This window comes from Macaca nemestrina, chromosome 20, assembly GCF_043159975.1.
Source record: "Macaca nemestrina isolate mMacNem1 chromosome 20, mMacNem.hap1, whole genome shotgun sequence".
Classification (NCBI taxonomy): domain Eukaryota; kingdom Metazoa; phylum Chordata; class Mammalia; order Primates; family Cercopithecidae; genus Macaca; species Macaca nemestrina.
The window spans coordinates 44420421-44436247 of NC_092144.1; the positions used below are offsets into that span (position 1 = coordinate 44420421).

Below are 15827 nucleotides of genomic sequence, written 5' to 3' on the forward strand. Positions count from 1 at the left end.
GTTGGTTCACTTAACTGGAATTTTCCTGGAGCACATTGGCTTCAGGTACAGCTGGATCCAGCTGCTCTCTCAAATCTGCCTTACTCTGTGTAGCTTCATTTCCAAGCAGCCTCTCCTACAATCAGCGAGGGAGATGGCCCCTTCCACACAAACTCTTTCCCAATCAATTCTGCAGAAAAAGTCCCAGGCAACAAAATTCTAGGCCCAGCTCCCATTGTACAGATTTGGGTCACGTGCTCATCCCTAGGCAAATCACTGTGCACCTGATGCATGGGGTAGGGGCGGAGCAGGGTGGAGTGGGAGGAGCTAGGCCTTCAAGAACCATGTGACCTGAGTGTGGGAATCCCAAAGAAAAATAGGGTGCTATTTCCAGAAGTGGAAGTAGATGCTCAGTGAGCAAAAAAGACATCTACCTTGAACCAGGACGGAAAATGGGGCCCTGCAGGGTGGAGACAGGGACACTAGACGCTGGGAACACAGCCTCCCCGCCAACCCTTTCTCCATCTGGGCAGCTTCTGGGGAGGGAACCCCCTTCTCTAGAGCCTCTGCAGAGCCTCATGCAGCCCCGGTGGCCACCAGGGGGCACTGCTGCCTCAACATTGTGACACATTAAGGGGTTTTCTGCCTGGAATCGGCCACGGGTTGCTGAAAACCTGCTGTTCTGCTGAAGAAAGGCTCAGCGGGGGGCCTGTTCACCACGACTTTAAATAATAACAATTTTTTTTTTTTTTTTTTTTTTTTTTTTTGAGACGGAGTCTCACGCTGTTGCCCAGGCTGGAGTGCAGTGGCGCGATCTCGGCTCACTGCAAGCTACGCCTCCTGGGTTCCCGCCATTCTCCTGCCTCAGCCTCCTGAGTAGCTGGGACTACAGGCGCCCGCCACCGCGCCCGGCTAATTTTTTGTATTTTTAGTAGAGACGGGGTTTCACTGTGGTCTCGATCTCCTGACCTTGTGATCCGCCCGCCTCGGCCTCCCAAAGTGCTGGGATTACAGGCTTGAGCCACCGCGCCCGGCAATAATAACAATTATAATACATCACCCAACCGCCACAGCTCCCAAGCACTTTCCTTTTTTTTTTTTTTTTTTTTGAGACAGAGTTTCACTCTTGTCTCCCAGGTTGGAGTGCAGCTGCGTGATCTTAGCTCACTGCAACCTCCGCCTCCCAGGTTAAAGCAATTCTCCTGCCTCCTGCCTCCGCCTCCTGAGTAGCTGAGATTACAGGCGTGCGCCACCACACCCGGCTGATTTTTGTATTTTTAGTAGAGACAGGCTTTCACCATGTTGGCCAGGCTGGTGTCAAACTCCTGACCTCAGGTGATCCGCCTGCCTTGGCCTCCCAAAGTGCTGAGTGTCACGCACGTCCATGTGAGGAGACCACCAAATAGGCTTTGTGTGAGCAATAAAACTTTTTAATCACCTGGGTGCAGGCGGGGAGAGTCAGCGAAGGGAGATGGGGTGGGGCCATTTTATAGGATTTGGGTAGGTGGTGGAAAATTACGGTCAAAGGGGGTTGTTCTCTGGCGGGCAGGGGCGGGGGTCACAAGGTGCTCAGTAGGGGAGCTTCTGAGCCAGGAGAAGGAATTTCACAAGGTAATGTCATCAGTTAAGGCAGGAGCCAGCCATTTTCACTTCTTTTGTGATTCTTCAGTTACTTCAGGCCATCTGGATGCGTGCAGGCTTGGGCTCAGAGGCCTGACACTGGGATTACAGGTGTCTGCCGCCACACCCAGCTAATTTTTGTATTTTTAATAGAGACGGGGTTTCACTATGTTGGCGAAGCTGGTCTCAAACTCCTGACCTCAGGTGATCCACCCACCTCAGCTTCCCAAAGTGCTAGGATTACAGGTGTCCACCACCACACCTGGCTAATTTTTGTATTTTTACTAGAGACAGGGTTTCACCATGTTGGCAGGCTGGTCTCGAACTCATGACCTCAGGTGATCCGCTCACCTCAGCCTCCTAGTACAAGCGTAAGCCACTGCGCCCAGCCCAACTTCCTAAAATGTAAACAACCTACAAGAACTCCTTTGAGAAACACAAACTATGCATTTGGAAAACGATCCCAGCGTCAGTCCCTGACCCCCACACCCCTGGCGAGGTTGAGCCCCACCACGGCTTTGTTGGTCAGGAACCCCCAGGCCCACATCTCGTTAGCAGAGCCTCAGTGCAGTTTCCCCAAACGTCTACCTCTGGCTGTCGTGTTCTACCCATAGGATGTGGGATGTAATTTGAGACCTGTCCTAAGGCTTGCTTTGCTGGAGACATATTGAGTTACAACAAGGAGTGACTGAGTTTTCCTTTGTAATTGCCAGCTGAGAAACGTACTGTACCTATGTTTTAGGAAGTTTGGGGACTCTGAGAGAACACGGTCCACCCTGGGGGTTCTGAACCGACGTGACCATGTCCTGGAGGGACACGGTTCGCCTTGGTGAGGAGGAGGGCGGGTGTGAGGGGCACTGAAGAAGGCTTGGCCCTGCCCTGGGAAGTCTGGGGGGATGTGGCTTTATTCTAGGGGATCCGATGGAAATTTGGTCATTAAAAGTCAACAGGCAGCCTGCTGGGAAAATAAAAACCAGGTGGCCATGTTCCCGGAAAGGGGTCCCAATCCAGACCCCAAGGGTTCTTGGATCTCGTGCAAGAAAGAATTCAGGGTAAGTCCACAGAGTAAAGTGAAAGCAAGTTGATTAAGAAAGTAAAGGAATAAAAGAATGGCTACTCCATAGGCAGAGCAGTCCCAAGGGTTGCTGGTTGCAAATTGTTGTGGTTATTTTTTGATTTAGTCTTGATTTCTTGTTTAGTTATGCTAGACGAAGGGTGGATTATTCACGCCTCCCTTTTTTAGACCATATAGGGTAACTTCCCCAACGTTGCCATGGCATTTGTAAACTGTCATGGCGCTGGTGGGGGGTGTAGCAGTGAGGACAACCAGAGGTCACTTTCGGGGCCATCTTGGTTTTGGTGGGTTTTCCTGACTTCTTTACTGCAGCCTGTTTTATCAGAAAGGTCTGTATGACTTGTATCTTGTGCGGACCTTCTATCTCATCCTCTGACTTAGAATGCCTTAATTTACTGGGAATGCGGCCCAGTAGGTCTCAGTCTTACTTTATCCAGGTCCTATTCAAGATGGAGTTGCTCTGGTTCAAATGCCTCTGACAGCCATTCTGAGTTCTGTCTGCATTATTGCTTTGTTGGAGGAGTGGAGGGGCTGGGGAGATTGTGATTCACTCAACAGCCATTCACTAGTTTCCCTTGTATGCCAGGGGTCAGTGAGCCTCAGTTTCTCCTCCTGTTCCCAACAACCTTGCCACTCACCCCAAGGAGCCAGGAAGATATTAAAAAAGAATAATAACAGTGACAAGGTTGCTTTGAGGTCCTGCCAGGGTCTCGGTCTTTAGAAGAGCTGAATATGAAAATTACTTCCATGTCATTGCGGTGCTGCTCAGAATCAGAAATATTTGACCCATCTTATGGAATTAGTGCAACTATATCAGGAACCCAAGACATGCTTTGCATTCCTATTTAGCACTTATATCTACATAGTCCCTTTCAAATATAGAAAAGCTTTCTGGATGTCACTTGGAACAGATAGCTCCATATGTGGTTATAAGTTGGCATTCTCCCAGTCGGGTTGAAGGAGAAGTGTACAGCTACTCTGCCACAAAAGTTATTTCATACATAAAATCACGGCCATGATTAGCAATGACCGTGAAGGCCATTCATTTTATATTCAGAAATAATTATTGTGAACATTCAGATAGCGGCATAAGTAGGGAGATGGACTTTAGTTTCTGCATAAAAGGTAACACTGCCGGGCGCGGTGGCTCAAGCCTGTAATCCCAGCACTTTGGGAGGCCGAGATGGGCGGATCACGAGGTCAGGAGATGGAGACCATCCTGGCTAACACGGTGAAACCCCGTCTCTACTAAGAAATACAAAAAATAGCCGGGCGAGGTGGCAGCGCCTGTAGTCCCAGCTACTCGGGAGGCTGAGGCCGGAGAATGGCGTGAACCCGGGAGGCGGAGCTTGCAGTGAGCTGAGATCCGGCCACTGCACTCCAGCCTGGGCTACAGAGCGAGACTCCGTCTCAAAAAAAAAAAAAAAATGGTAACACTGTTTCAGTCCTGCAGTTATGAAGCGAGGAGCTGTTTTGGCTCTTGCTGCATGACAAACCACCCAAAGCTAGTGGGTACAGTAAATGCTCACGGATTCTGCGGCTCAGAAAGTTGGACAGGGAATAGCAGGCACAGCTTCTCTCTGCTCCACGACGACCAAGTCAGGCCAGGCACTGTTCTAGGTATTGGAGAAATATAGGGGACAGAACAAACTGTCACGTGCGTCTATGTGAAGAGACCACCAAACAGGCTTTGTGTGAGCAATAAAACTTTTTAATCACCTGGGTGCAGGCGGGCTGAGTCTGAAAAGAGAGTCAGCGAAAGGAGATAGGGATGGGGCCCTTTTATAGGATTTGGGTAGGTGGTGGAAAATTACAGTCAAAGGGGGTTGTACTCTGGCGGGCAGGGGCAGGGGCCACAAGGTGCTCAGCAGGGGAGCTTCTGAGCCAGGAGAAGGAATTTCACAAGGTAATATCATCACTTAAGGCAAGGACCAGCCATTTTCACTTCTTTTGTGGTGGAATGTCATCAGTTAAGGCAGGGACAGGGCATTTTCACTTCTTTTGTGATTCTTCAGTTACTTCAGGCCATCTGGGCATATATGTGCAAGTCACAGGGGATACAATAGCTTGGCTTGGGCTCAGAGGCCTGACATTCCCGTCTTCTTATATTAATAAGAAAAATAAAACAAAATAGTGTTGAAGTGTTGGGGTGGCAAAAATTTTGGGGGGTTGGTATGGAGAGATAATGGGCAATGTTTCTCAGGGCTGCTTCAAGTGGGATTAGGGGCGGCATGGGAACCTGCAGTGGGAGAGATCAAGCTGAAGGAAGATTTTGTGGTGAGGGTTGATATTGTGGGATTGTTAGAAGGAGCATTTGTCATATAGAATGATTGGTGATGGCCTGGATGCGGTTTTGTATGAATTGAAAAACTAAACGGAAGACAGAAGGTCTGAATAAGAGAAGGAGAAAAAACAGATATTAAAGGACTAAGAATTGGGAGGACCTAGGACATCTAATTAGACAGAGCCTAAGGGGGTTCAGCATAATCACTTGCTTGGTTGGTGAGTTTTTAGGCTCTAGCCAAGTTTTTGGGGTGCGGTTAAAGTTGGTCTGGTGTCTGGAATGAGACTGGGACCTAATAAAAAGGAGTGTCCACCCAGGAGCTCAAATGGGCTGGAACCTGTAGCATTCCAAGGACAGGCCTGAATTCTGAGAAGGGAAAGTGGTAAAAGTATTTGTCTAGTCCTTTTTAAGTTGGTGACTGAGTTTGGTGAGGTGTGTTTTTAAAAGACCATTAGTCCATTCTACCTTTCCTAAAGATTGAGGATGGTAAAGGATATGAAGGTTTCACTGAATACCAAGAGCCTGAGAAACTGCTTGGGTGATTAGACTAATAAAGGCCAGTCTGCCATCAGACTGTATAGAGGTAGGAAGGCCAAACCGAGGAATTATGTCTGACAGAAGGGAAGAAATGACCACAGTGGCCTTCTCAGACCCTGTGGCAAAGGCCTCTACCCATGCAGTGAAAGTGTCTACCCAGACCAAGAGGTATTTTAGTTTCCTGACTGGAGCATGTGAGTGAAGTCAATTTGCCCATCCTGGGTGGGGGCAAAACCTCAAGCTTGATGTGTAGGGAAGGGAGGGGGCCTGAGAAATTCCTGAGGAGTAGTAGAATAGCAGATGGAACACTGAGAAGTGATTTCCTTGAGGATCGATTTCCACGATGGAAAGGAAATGAGAGGTTCTAAGGGATGGGCTAGCGGCTTGTAACCTACATGCAAGAGGTTATGAAATGACGACAGAATAGAATGGGCCTGTGAGGCTGGAAGGAGATATTTTCCTTGGTCTAAGAACCATTTGCCTTGTGTGGGAAGAGATTGATAGGTGGAAGTTTCAGCGGGGGAGTAGGTGGGAGTGACCGATGTGAAGGCGGAAAACGGCTGTGAGGGATAGAAGTTGGAACGCTAGCTGCTTTTTTTAGCTAACTTATCAGCATAAGCATTGTCCTGAGAGACGGGATCTGATGCCTTTTGATGGCTGCTTTTTTAGCTACCTTATCAGCATAAGCGTTGTCTTGAGCGATGGTGGGGGGAAGAAAATAGATTTTGGAAGTTAAGAGAACTGTAGAGAGTGAGTTGAGCACAGCTTGTGATTTTTAGGGCCTCTAACAGTATTGAGGCAGAGCAGTGGCAGCCACTGCACGCAGACATGAGGGCTAGGCTAAAACAGTAAGGTCAAGTTGTTGGGACAGAAAGGCTACAGGATGCGGTCCCGGCTCTTGTGTAAGAATTCTGACCTTGCTAACTATGCCTAGGAAGGAAAGGAGTTGTTGTTTTGTAAAAGGGATTGGGGTTTGGGAGATTAGCTGGATACGATCAGCAGGGAGGGCACGTGTGTTTTTATAAGAATTATGCCGAGATAGGTAACAGATGAGGAAGAAATTGGGGCTTGACTGAAGTGATTGGGGCTGCCTGTGAAGCCTTGCGGCAGTATAGCCGAGGTAATTTGCTGAGCCTGATGGCTGTCAGGGTCAGTCCAAGTGAAAGCGAAGAGAGGCTGGGATGAAGGGTGCAAAGGAATAGTAAAGAAAGCATGTTTGAGATCCAGAACAGAATAATGGGTTGTGGAGGGAGGTATTGAGGATAGGAGAGTATATGGGTTTGGCACCAGAGGGTCGATAGGCAAAACAATTTGGTTGATAAGGCAGAGATCCTGAACTAACCTGTAAGGCTCGTCTGGGTCTAGGACAGGTAAAATGGAGGAATTGTAAGGGGAGTTTACAGGCTTTAAAAGGCCATGCTGTAGCAGGTGAGTGATAACAGGCTTTAATCCTTTTAAAGCGTGCTGTGAGATGGGATATTGGCATTGAGTGGGGTAAGGGTGATTAGGTTTTAATGAGATGGTAAGGGGTGCATGATCGGTCACCAAGGAGGGTGTAGAGGTATCCTATACTTGCGGGTTAAGGTGGGGAGATACGAGGGGAGGATGCGAAGGAGGCTTTAAACTGGGGAAAAGGGGGCAATGAGGTGTGGCTGTAGCCTAGGAATAGTCAGGGAAGCAGATAATTTAGTTAAAATGTCTGGGCCTAATAAGGGAACCGGGAAGGTGGGGATAACTAAAAAGGAGTGCATAAAATAATCTTGTCTAAGTTGGCACCAGAGTTGGGGAGTTTTAAGAGGTTTAGAAGCTTGGCCGTCAATACCCACAACAGTTATGGAGGCAAAGGAAAAAGGCCTTTGAAAAGAAGGTAATGTGGAGTTGGTAGCCTCCATATGGATTAAGAAGGGGACGGACTTCCTTCCACTGTGAGAGTTACTTAGAGTGTCTGTGATGGTTCTGTAGGCTTCTGAGGCAATCGGGCAGTGTCAGTCTTCAGCTGCTAAGCCAAGAAGATCTGGGAAGGAGTCAGTCATGGAGCCTTGGGCCACAGTTCCAGGGGCTCTGGAAGTGGCTGCCAGGTGAGTTGAACAGTCTGATTTTCAGTGGGGTCCCGCACAGATGGGACACGGCTTAGAGGAGGAATCCTGAGCTGTGGGCATTCCTTGGCCTAGTGGCCAGATTTCCAGCACTTGTAGCAAGTTCCTGGGGGAGGCGGTCCTGGAGGAACGCCTGGCTGCTGCACTTCAGGCATTTGGAAGTTCTAGTGCGCTGGAGATGTGGCTGGGGTTTCTCTCACAGTGGAGGCAAGGAATTGCAACTCAGAAATACATTGCTACTTGGCTGCCTCTACTTTACTATTGTACACCTTGAAGGTGAGGTTAATTAAGTCCTGTTGTGGGGTTTGAGGGCTGGTATTTAATTTTTGCGGTTTTATTTAATGTCGGGAGTGGATTGGGTAATAAAATATATATTGAGAATAAGACGGCCTTTTGACATTTTAGGGTCTAGGGCTGGAAAGCATCTCAGGGTTGCTGCCAAACGAGCCATGAACTGGGCTGGGTTTTTCATATTTGATGAAAAAGAGCCTAAACGCTAACTGATTTGGGAGAGGTCGGGTAAAGAAAAAGGAGCATTAACCTTGACTATGTCTTTAGCTCCAGTCACCTTTTTAAGAGGAACTTGCTGGGCAGGTGGGGGAGGGCTAGTCACAGAATGAAACTCTATGCCAGACCAAGTGTGATGAGGGGAGGTGATAAAAGGATTATAGGGTGGGGCAGCAGAGGCTGAGGAAAAATTGGGACTTAGCTCAGCCTGGCGAGGAGGGGAGAGGTCAGATAGGTCTGTAGAAAAGGAAGATTAGAAAGACTCAGCGACGCTTGGGGTTGGGACTGAGGGGACAGGTGGGAGGGAAAGAAGGAAGATTTGGGACGAGCTGCATTGGGAACAGAGACTAGGGAGGGACCGATGTGTAAAAGAATGCCTGGACGTCAGGCACCTCAGACCATTTGCCCATTTTATGACAGGAATTATTTAGATCTTGTAGGATGGAAAGAGCAAAAGTGCCGTTTTCTGGCTATTTGGAACTACTATCGAGTTTGTATTGGGGTCAAGCTGCATTGTAGAAGAAAAGTAGAAGGCATTTAGGTTTTAGGTCAGGTGTGAGCTGAAGAGGTTTTAAGTTCTTGAGAACGCAGGCTAAGAGAGAAGAAGGAAGAATGGAGGGTGGAAGGTTGCCCATAGTGAAGGAGGCAAGCCCAGAAAAAAGAGAGTAGAGACACGGAAAGAAGGGATTTGGGGGTTCTTGCCCTCCAGAAAAGCGGGAAAGGGGTCAGGATGCGGAGATAAGGGGTCGGAGTGTGGAGATAAGGGGTCGGGGGGTTCTTGACCCCCAGAAAAGCGGAGAAGGGATCAGGAGGTTCTTGCCCCCCAGAAAAGCAGAGAAGGGGTAGAGACAGGGAGAGAAGGGGTCAGGGTTCTTGCCCCTCCCCCCCAGAAAAGCGGTACTTGCCGCTCAGGGTGAAGGACCAAGGCAGGCGTCCCCGTGTGGTCAGACACCTCTGAAACTTGGGTGAATAATCAGGCAGGCGTCCCCGCGTGATTAAACACCAAGGGAAGACTGTCTTCCCGAGTCCGTGACCGGCACCGGAGTTTTGGGTCCACGGATAAAACGCGTCTCCTTTGTCTCTACCAGAAAAGGAAAGGAACTGAAATTAAGAGAAGGGAGAGATTGAAGTGTGGCGCCAAGATTGAAAGGGGAAAGAGGTTGAGGGATAGTGAGATAGGTTAGAGAAGAGAGTAAAAAGAGGCCAATTATCAGATTTAAAATTGGTGAGATGTTCCTTGGGCTGGTCAGTCTGAGACCCGAGGTCGTAGGTGGATCTTTCTCATGGAGCAAAAAGCAGGAGGACAGGGGATTGATCTCCCAAGGGAGTTCCCCGATCCGAGTCACGGCACCAAAATGTCATGGGCGTCCGTGTGAAGAGACCACCAAACAGGCTTTGTGTGAGCAATAAAGCTTTTTAATCACCTGGGTGCAAGCGGGCTGAGTCCAAAAAGAGTCAGCAAAGGGAGATAGGGGTGGGGCCGTTGTATAGGATTTGGGTAGGTAAAGGAAAATTACAGTCAAAGGGGGTTGTTCTCTGGCGGGCAGGAGTGGGGGGTCATAAGGTGCTCAGTGGGGGAGTTTTTGAGCCAGGATGAGCCAGGAAAAGGAATTTCACAAGGTAATGTCATCACTGAAGGCAAGGACTGGCCATTTTCACTTCTTTTGTGGTGGAATGTCATCGGTAAAGGCAGGGACAGGGCATTTTCACTTCTTTTGTGATTCTTCAGTTACTTCAGGCCATCTGGGCATATATGTGCAAGTCACAGGGGATGCCATGGCTTGGCTTTGGCTCAGAGGCCTGACACAAACCTGCATCCCTGCCCTATGGAGCTTAGGAGCAAACAGACAATGAACAAATACCACCGGTGCCAGTTGTATTATTTTATTCAAATTATCTCTTTGCCTTTTGTGTGTGTGTGTGTCTTTTTTTTAACTTAGCCTTGACTTTATTTATTATTTTTATCGATTTATTTATTTATCTTGAGACCGGGTTATGAGACTGGCTCATTTTTGTATTTTTGGTAGTGATGGGGTCTCACTATGCTGCCCAGGCTGGTCTTAGACTCCTGGGCTCAAGCGATCCACCTGCCTTGGCAACCCAAAGTGCTACGATTACAGGCATAAGCCACTGCGCCCTGCCAGCCTTGACTTTTTTTTTTTTTTTTTTTGAGACGGAGTCTTGCTCTGTCGCCCTGGCTGGAGTGCAGTGGTGCAATCTCAGCTCACTGCAAGCTCCGCCTCCCGGGTTCATGCCATTCTCCTGCCTCAGCCTCCTGAGTAGCTGGGACCACAGGCGCCCGCCACCCCGCCCAGCTAGTTTTTTGTATTTTTTTAGTAGAGACGGGGTTTCACCGGGTTGGCCAGGATGGTCTCGATCTCCTGACCTCGTGATCCGCCCGTCTCGGCCTCCCAAAGTGCTGGGATTACAGGCTTGAGCCACCGCGCCCGGCCCAGCCTTGACTTTTAACAGTGTTTATGAAACTGTGGGTTTGATGTGGTGGTGGCAGACATATGTTTTTCAATATAAATCAAAACAAACGTATTAAATAAACAAATACTAGTGAAATAATAACGATTGCTTCCTCACTGCCATCCTGTACTCTCCCGGGGTGTCCCACCAGCAGCCCATGTGCCGCCCTTCGGGAAACACTTGTTTCATCTCCATGCAAGCTGGGAAGAAGCGGCTGTGGGGTTTGCTGTCCTACAGAGGGGCTGCGTAGTCCGTCCAAGGTCCACATCCGAGGGGCAGGGCTGGTGCTGGGACCTGGGGCTGGACCAGCTCGGGATATGGCACTGAGCTCTCACTTCCTGTCTCTCTCTGCTGAGCAGGTTCGGACACTTTCTCCCTGATGGGGTTGGAGGGGGGTTCCTGGCCCCCTAGGGAAGTGCATGTCTCCAGATGCTGGGGGTGTTCTAGGGAAAAAGATGGGATGCCTTAACCCAAACACTTCTTGGACTGGTGGTGCAAAAAGGAGCCCTCGAATCAGGACGGGGCCCAGGCGTGGCAGGCCAGGTCTCACTAACGCAGGCCTCCATAACACCTGTTTCAGCACCAACTGAGTGGCTAAGTTAAATAGTAAAAGCTGATAGAGCCAGTGCCCTATACAGAGGCTGGGATGTAACAAACGCCCACCAAGAGTTTTGCTCAGGCCTTTCCTGGGCTTTAAAGCATGACAAGATAACAAAGGAATTCTTTTTTTTTTTTTTTTTTTTTTTGAGACGGAGTCTCGCTCTGTCACCCAGGCTGGAGTGCTGTGGCCGGATCTCAGCTCACTGCAAGCTCCGCCTCCCGGGTTCACGCCATTCTCCTGCCTCAGCCTCCTGAGTAGCTGGGACTACAGGCGCCCACCACCTCACCCGGCTAGTTTTTTTGTATTTTTTTAGTAGAGACAGGGTTTCACCGTGTTAGCCAGGATGGTCTCGATCTCCTGACCTCGTGATCCGCCCGTCTCGGCCTCCCAAAGTGCTGGGATTACAGGCTTGAGCCACCGCGCCCGGCCAACAAAGGAATTCTTAACAGGACCCTTTTAGGATTAAACAAGTTTGGCCGGGCGCGGTGGCTCACACCTGTAATCCCAGCACTTTGGGAGGCCGAGGCGGGCGGATCACAAGGTCAGGAGATCGAGACCACGGTGAAACCCCGTCTCTACTAAAAATACAAAAAAAATGAGCCGGGCGCAGTGGCGGGCGCCTGTAGTCCCGGCTACTCGGGAGGCTGGGGCAGGAGAATGGTGAGAACCCAGGAGGCGGAGCTTGCAGTGAGCCAGGATCGCGCCACTGCACTCCAGCTTGGGCGACAGAGCAAGACTCCGTCTCAAAAAAAAAAAAAAAAAAAAAGGATTAAACAAGTTTAATTGGAGGTCTGAAGAAACTCCCCAGGCCTCTACAAACAAGTTCATTGGGAGTCTGAAGGAGCTCCCTAAACCTCCCTGATTTAGCAGGACACAAAATAAGGGACCTGGACCCATTTGGGTGAAGTAAATTTACTGAGGTTCCAGAGGAAGGTCTTCAGGACTCAGATCTTAATAATAGATTACAAGAAGTGAATCACTTATGTCTTTAGATGAATGCACACTTACACGCAGACATACAGCTTAGAAGGTATATAAGCTCTGGAAAACTTTGTCCTTTTGAGTTGGTCTGGGGATGAGTTCCAGGCTTTCGCCCTGTAACCAGTTACAGAAATAAAAACTCCCTTTTTGCTGGGTGCGGTGGCTCACGCCTGTAATCCCAGCACTTTGGGAGGACGAGGTGGGCGGATCACCTAAGGTCAGGAGTTCGAGACCAGCCTGACCAACATGGAGAAACCCCGTCTCTACTAATAATACAAAAATTAGGCGGGCGTGGTGGTGGGTGCTGGTAATCCCAACTACTTGGGAGGCTGAGGCAGGAGAATTGCTTGAACCCGGGAGGCGGAGCTTGCAGTGAGCCGAGACAGCGCCATTGCACTCCAGCCTGGGCGACAGGGCAAGACTCTGTCTCAAAAAAACAAACAAACACACACCTCCCTTTTCTCCCCGTTCAATTGCATCTCTTTACTGGGTCATGAGAAATAGCCCAATCCTCAGCGTGGTCCGGGAACACAGGTGACCCTCTGTCCCATCTGGTTTGACCAGGTGAAGGGCTGTCTGGGGTTTGGGGGTCTGGAGTACCCCTTTGGGACACAGCTTTGAAGATGGAGTCCCCAGTGCCTAACTCTGAGCCTCCTCCACCAGGGTGGCCCGTGAATCTCACAGGTGCACAATACTGAGCCCCCTTGCCTGTATGCTCCTCCTCCCCCTCTCCCCGTTCACCTCTCCAGGCGAATCTCCCCTTCTGGGTCCCCCAGTCACACTCCTGAATGCCCGACCTTGAGTATCCACCATGGCAGCCCCAGCCATGCCCTGCAGATGCCCACCCCTGGGCCCCCGGGGCTGGCCTGCAGCCCAGCCGCATATCTTGGCCCCGCTTGATGCACACCCACTCTGTTCCCTGACGCTGTGCGCTCATCTCTAACCTGCTCCAAGAGAACCAGCAGGGCCCCATGGGAAGAGGCTCCCTGCATGTTCAGCTGTCTGTCAGCAGCGGCCCCTCACCAAGCAGTGGTTCAGCTTCCCCACCGTGGATTGCTTGACTTGTGCCCAGCCCTGCTAACGGGTGGGGGGTTCCTCCAGGGTCTGGCAACCTGGCCCCCTGGGAAAGCCCTGGAAGATGTCCATCCCCTCTTTCCTCCCTTGCCCTGCCCACCACTCCCAGACCTGGCCCAGCCTCAGGCAGATGGGATGGGAACCAGGATCCCTGGGAGACTCCCAGGCCCCCTGGACCTACGAACAATGGCAGCTGAGCTCCGGCCACCCCATCCCCACCCTGGCCCCACCTCTGCCCTGGTATAAGCCCGCCTGGCCTGCAGCACCTGCAGCCACCACGGGGATGCTGTGGCTTCTGCTGGTGGGTGAGTAGGAGTGGGGGCTCCAGAAGGGGGTTGGCTGTGGCGCGTGGGCCCCAGCCCTTAGCTGACATCCTTCCCCTCAGTCCTACAGAAACAAGTGACTTGGAGCAAGGAGATCAGAGGTGAGGACGGATGTGCTCCCTAACCTGGAGAGAGGACAGGGCCATGGGGACAGGCAGGGAGGGCTCTAGGGGTCTGAGGAGTGTGGCCCCACCCCAGAGTCCCTCAGGGGACCTGGAGCTTTCACTTGGGGACTGAGGGGACACAGCCCTGACTTGGGGCTCTGAGGATAGCCTCAGTGGTCTCGTGTCCCCAGCCTCGCTCCTGTACCCCTACGGGCTGGAGCATGGGGATCAGGTTCTCCCTGCAGAGGACGATGACTTCTCCGAGGAGCTGTGGCTGCTGGATCCCTTCATGCTCTTCGAGGCCACACACAGGACGGCCTATGTGAGTGCACTGGCCCTGACCGTGCGGTCCCTGGGCTCGCTCTCTTCTCCCCACCTCACTCTTAACTCAGAGCCTGTCTATATCTATAGCTCCTGGCTCCTTCTGGCTTCATCCTCTGTCTTGCTGGGGAGGGCCCTGTCCCTCTTCGGCCCCCTGCCCTGCCAACATCCCCCTGCAGGTCTTGTCCTTCCTCATTTCCCCCAGTTCTGCACCAAGGGGCTGGTGTCCTTTGGGGAGCCTGTGGCGCTGTTCACACTGGAGGCGTTTCCTCGGGAGACGGGCCAGGACTTCGCAGTCCCGTTCTGGGCCGATGTGTCCAGAGCTGCTGCAGCAGGCGGCCCGAGACCTGGCCTCGGCCTTGCCCCACTCCCCACCCACCTCTTGCGCCCTGCTGGTGGCCACGTGGGACCAAATTCCCTTTTACGGGGCACTTGGTCCCCAGGTGAGGAAGCGGGTAGCAGAGAAGGGCCCAGGCTGAGGCTGTTTGACCCAACCTCTGGGGAAGAAGGGCTTGGATTCCTAGGCAAGAAGGAGACACCACGAAGGAGAGACGGAGATGGGGGAACGAGAGAGAGATAGAAAGAAGGGGAGAGAAGAGAGAGACAGAAAGACAGAGGGAAGCATGGAGATGCAGCGAGGGAGAGAAAACAGGTGAGAAATAGGATGGAAGACACGAACAGGGAGAGAAATGGCAAGAGAGAGGAGGCAAGACAGCAAGCAAGAGGAGTGAGATGATCAGATGGAGAGGCAGAGAATAGGAAAAGGAGAGAGAGGCGGAGAGAGGGGATGAGAGCAGCTACACCATCAATTTGCCCTTTTTGGAGTCTCACTCTGTCACCCAGGCTGAAGTGCCGTCGTGCAATCTCGGTTCACTGCAACCCCCGCCTCCCGGGTTCAAGCAGTTCTCCTGCTTCAGCCTCCCAAGTAGCTGGGATTACAGGCATGTGCCACCACGCCCAGGTAATCTGTGTATTTTTAGTAGAGATGGGGTTTCACCATGTTGGCCAGGCTGGTCTCAAACTCCTGACCTCAAATGATTTGCCCACCTCGGCCTCCCAAAGTGTTGGGATTACAGACATAAGACCCTGCGCCTAGCCAATTTGCCCTTTTCTACCAGATCTTTCTCACTGCATTCCAACAGGCTACAATTTGTGCTATCTTCAAAAACCTTTCTCCTCAATCCTTCATCTGTCTCTAGCCACTGCCCCGTTTCTCAGACACCCTGTACAACAAAAGCACACAGAAGAGTTGTCAGGCTCACCGCCTCCAATTCCTCTCTTTTCTTTCTTCGAGAGACAGGGTCTCACGCCATGGCCCAGGATGGAGTGCAGTAGTGCAATCACGGCTCACTGCAGCCTTGACCTCCAAGGCTCAAATGATCCTCCTACCTCAGCCTCCCAAGTAGCTGGGACCACGGGCGCACACCACCATGGCTGGCTATCAGTTCCTCTCTTCATTCTGTTTCTGACCCTTTCTAGTCAGGCTTTTTCCACCTTCAACTTCAGGCAGCCAAAACCACTCTCAATGAGGTCCCCCCAGGACAGTGGTCAATCTTCAGGCCACATCCTGCTTGACAGCCAGTGATGTCTGACGCAGCCCTGTCCCTCCCTTCTCCATGAGACACTCTTCCCAACTTCCAAGACCCCACACTCTCCTGGTTTTCCTCCAGCCGTGCCTCCCCATCAGCCCACACACTAAACACCAGAGTGCCCAGGGCTCGGCCTGCCCTCCTCTCCTCCCCACCTTCACCCATTCCTGTGCACTCATCCAGGCTTTCTGCTGGAAACACCCCAATCTGCTCCTACTTTTCCTCTTAAGAATTTTACCTGACCGGGTGCAGTGGCTCATGTCT

At 51.2% G+C, this 15827-nt stretch overlaps 1 protein-coding gene across 3 annotated transcripts; it reads left to right on the plus strand.

The window, feature by feature from the left end:
- The first annotated feature begins 1570 nt into the window (after nt 1–1570).
- Nucleotides 1571–14909, plus strand: LOC105495646 (uncharacterized). 3 transcript variants are annotated; one of them, XM_071086306.1, is made up of 6 exons: nt 1571–6923; nt 7458–7573; nt 12717–12836; nt 13336–13531; nt 13612–13650; nt 13845–14909. In XM_071086306.1, the coding sequence occupies exons 4-6, from the start codon at nt 13357–13359 to the stop codon at nt 14552–14554; spliced, it is 924 nt and encodes a 307-aa protein (XP_070942407.1). In that variant the 5' UTR covers nt 1571–6923; nt 7458–7573; nt 12717–12836; nt 13336–13356; the 3' UTR covers nt 14555–14909. The 3 variants fall into 3 exon arrangements, with proteins under 3 accessions (XP_070942407.1, XP_011763705.2, XP_070942408.1); XM_011765403.2 differs by having other exon boundaries at nt 12717–13531; nt 13845–14554; XM_071086307.1 differs by lacking the exon at nt 12717–12836 and having other exon boundaries at nt 13845–14554.
- Nucleotides 14910–15827: the final 918 nt, after the last annotated feature.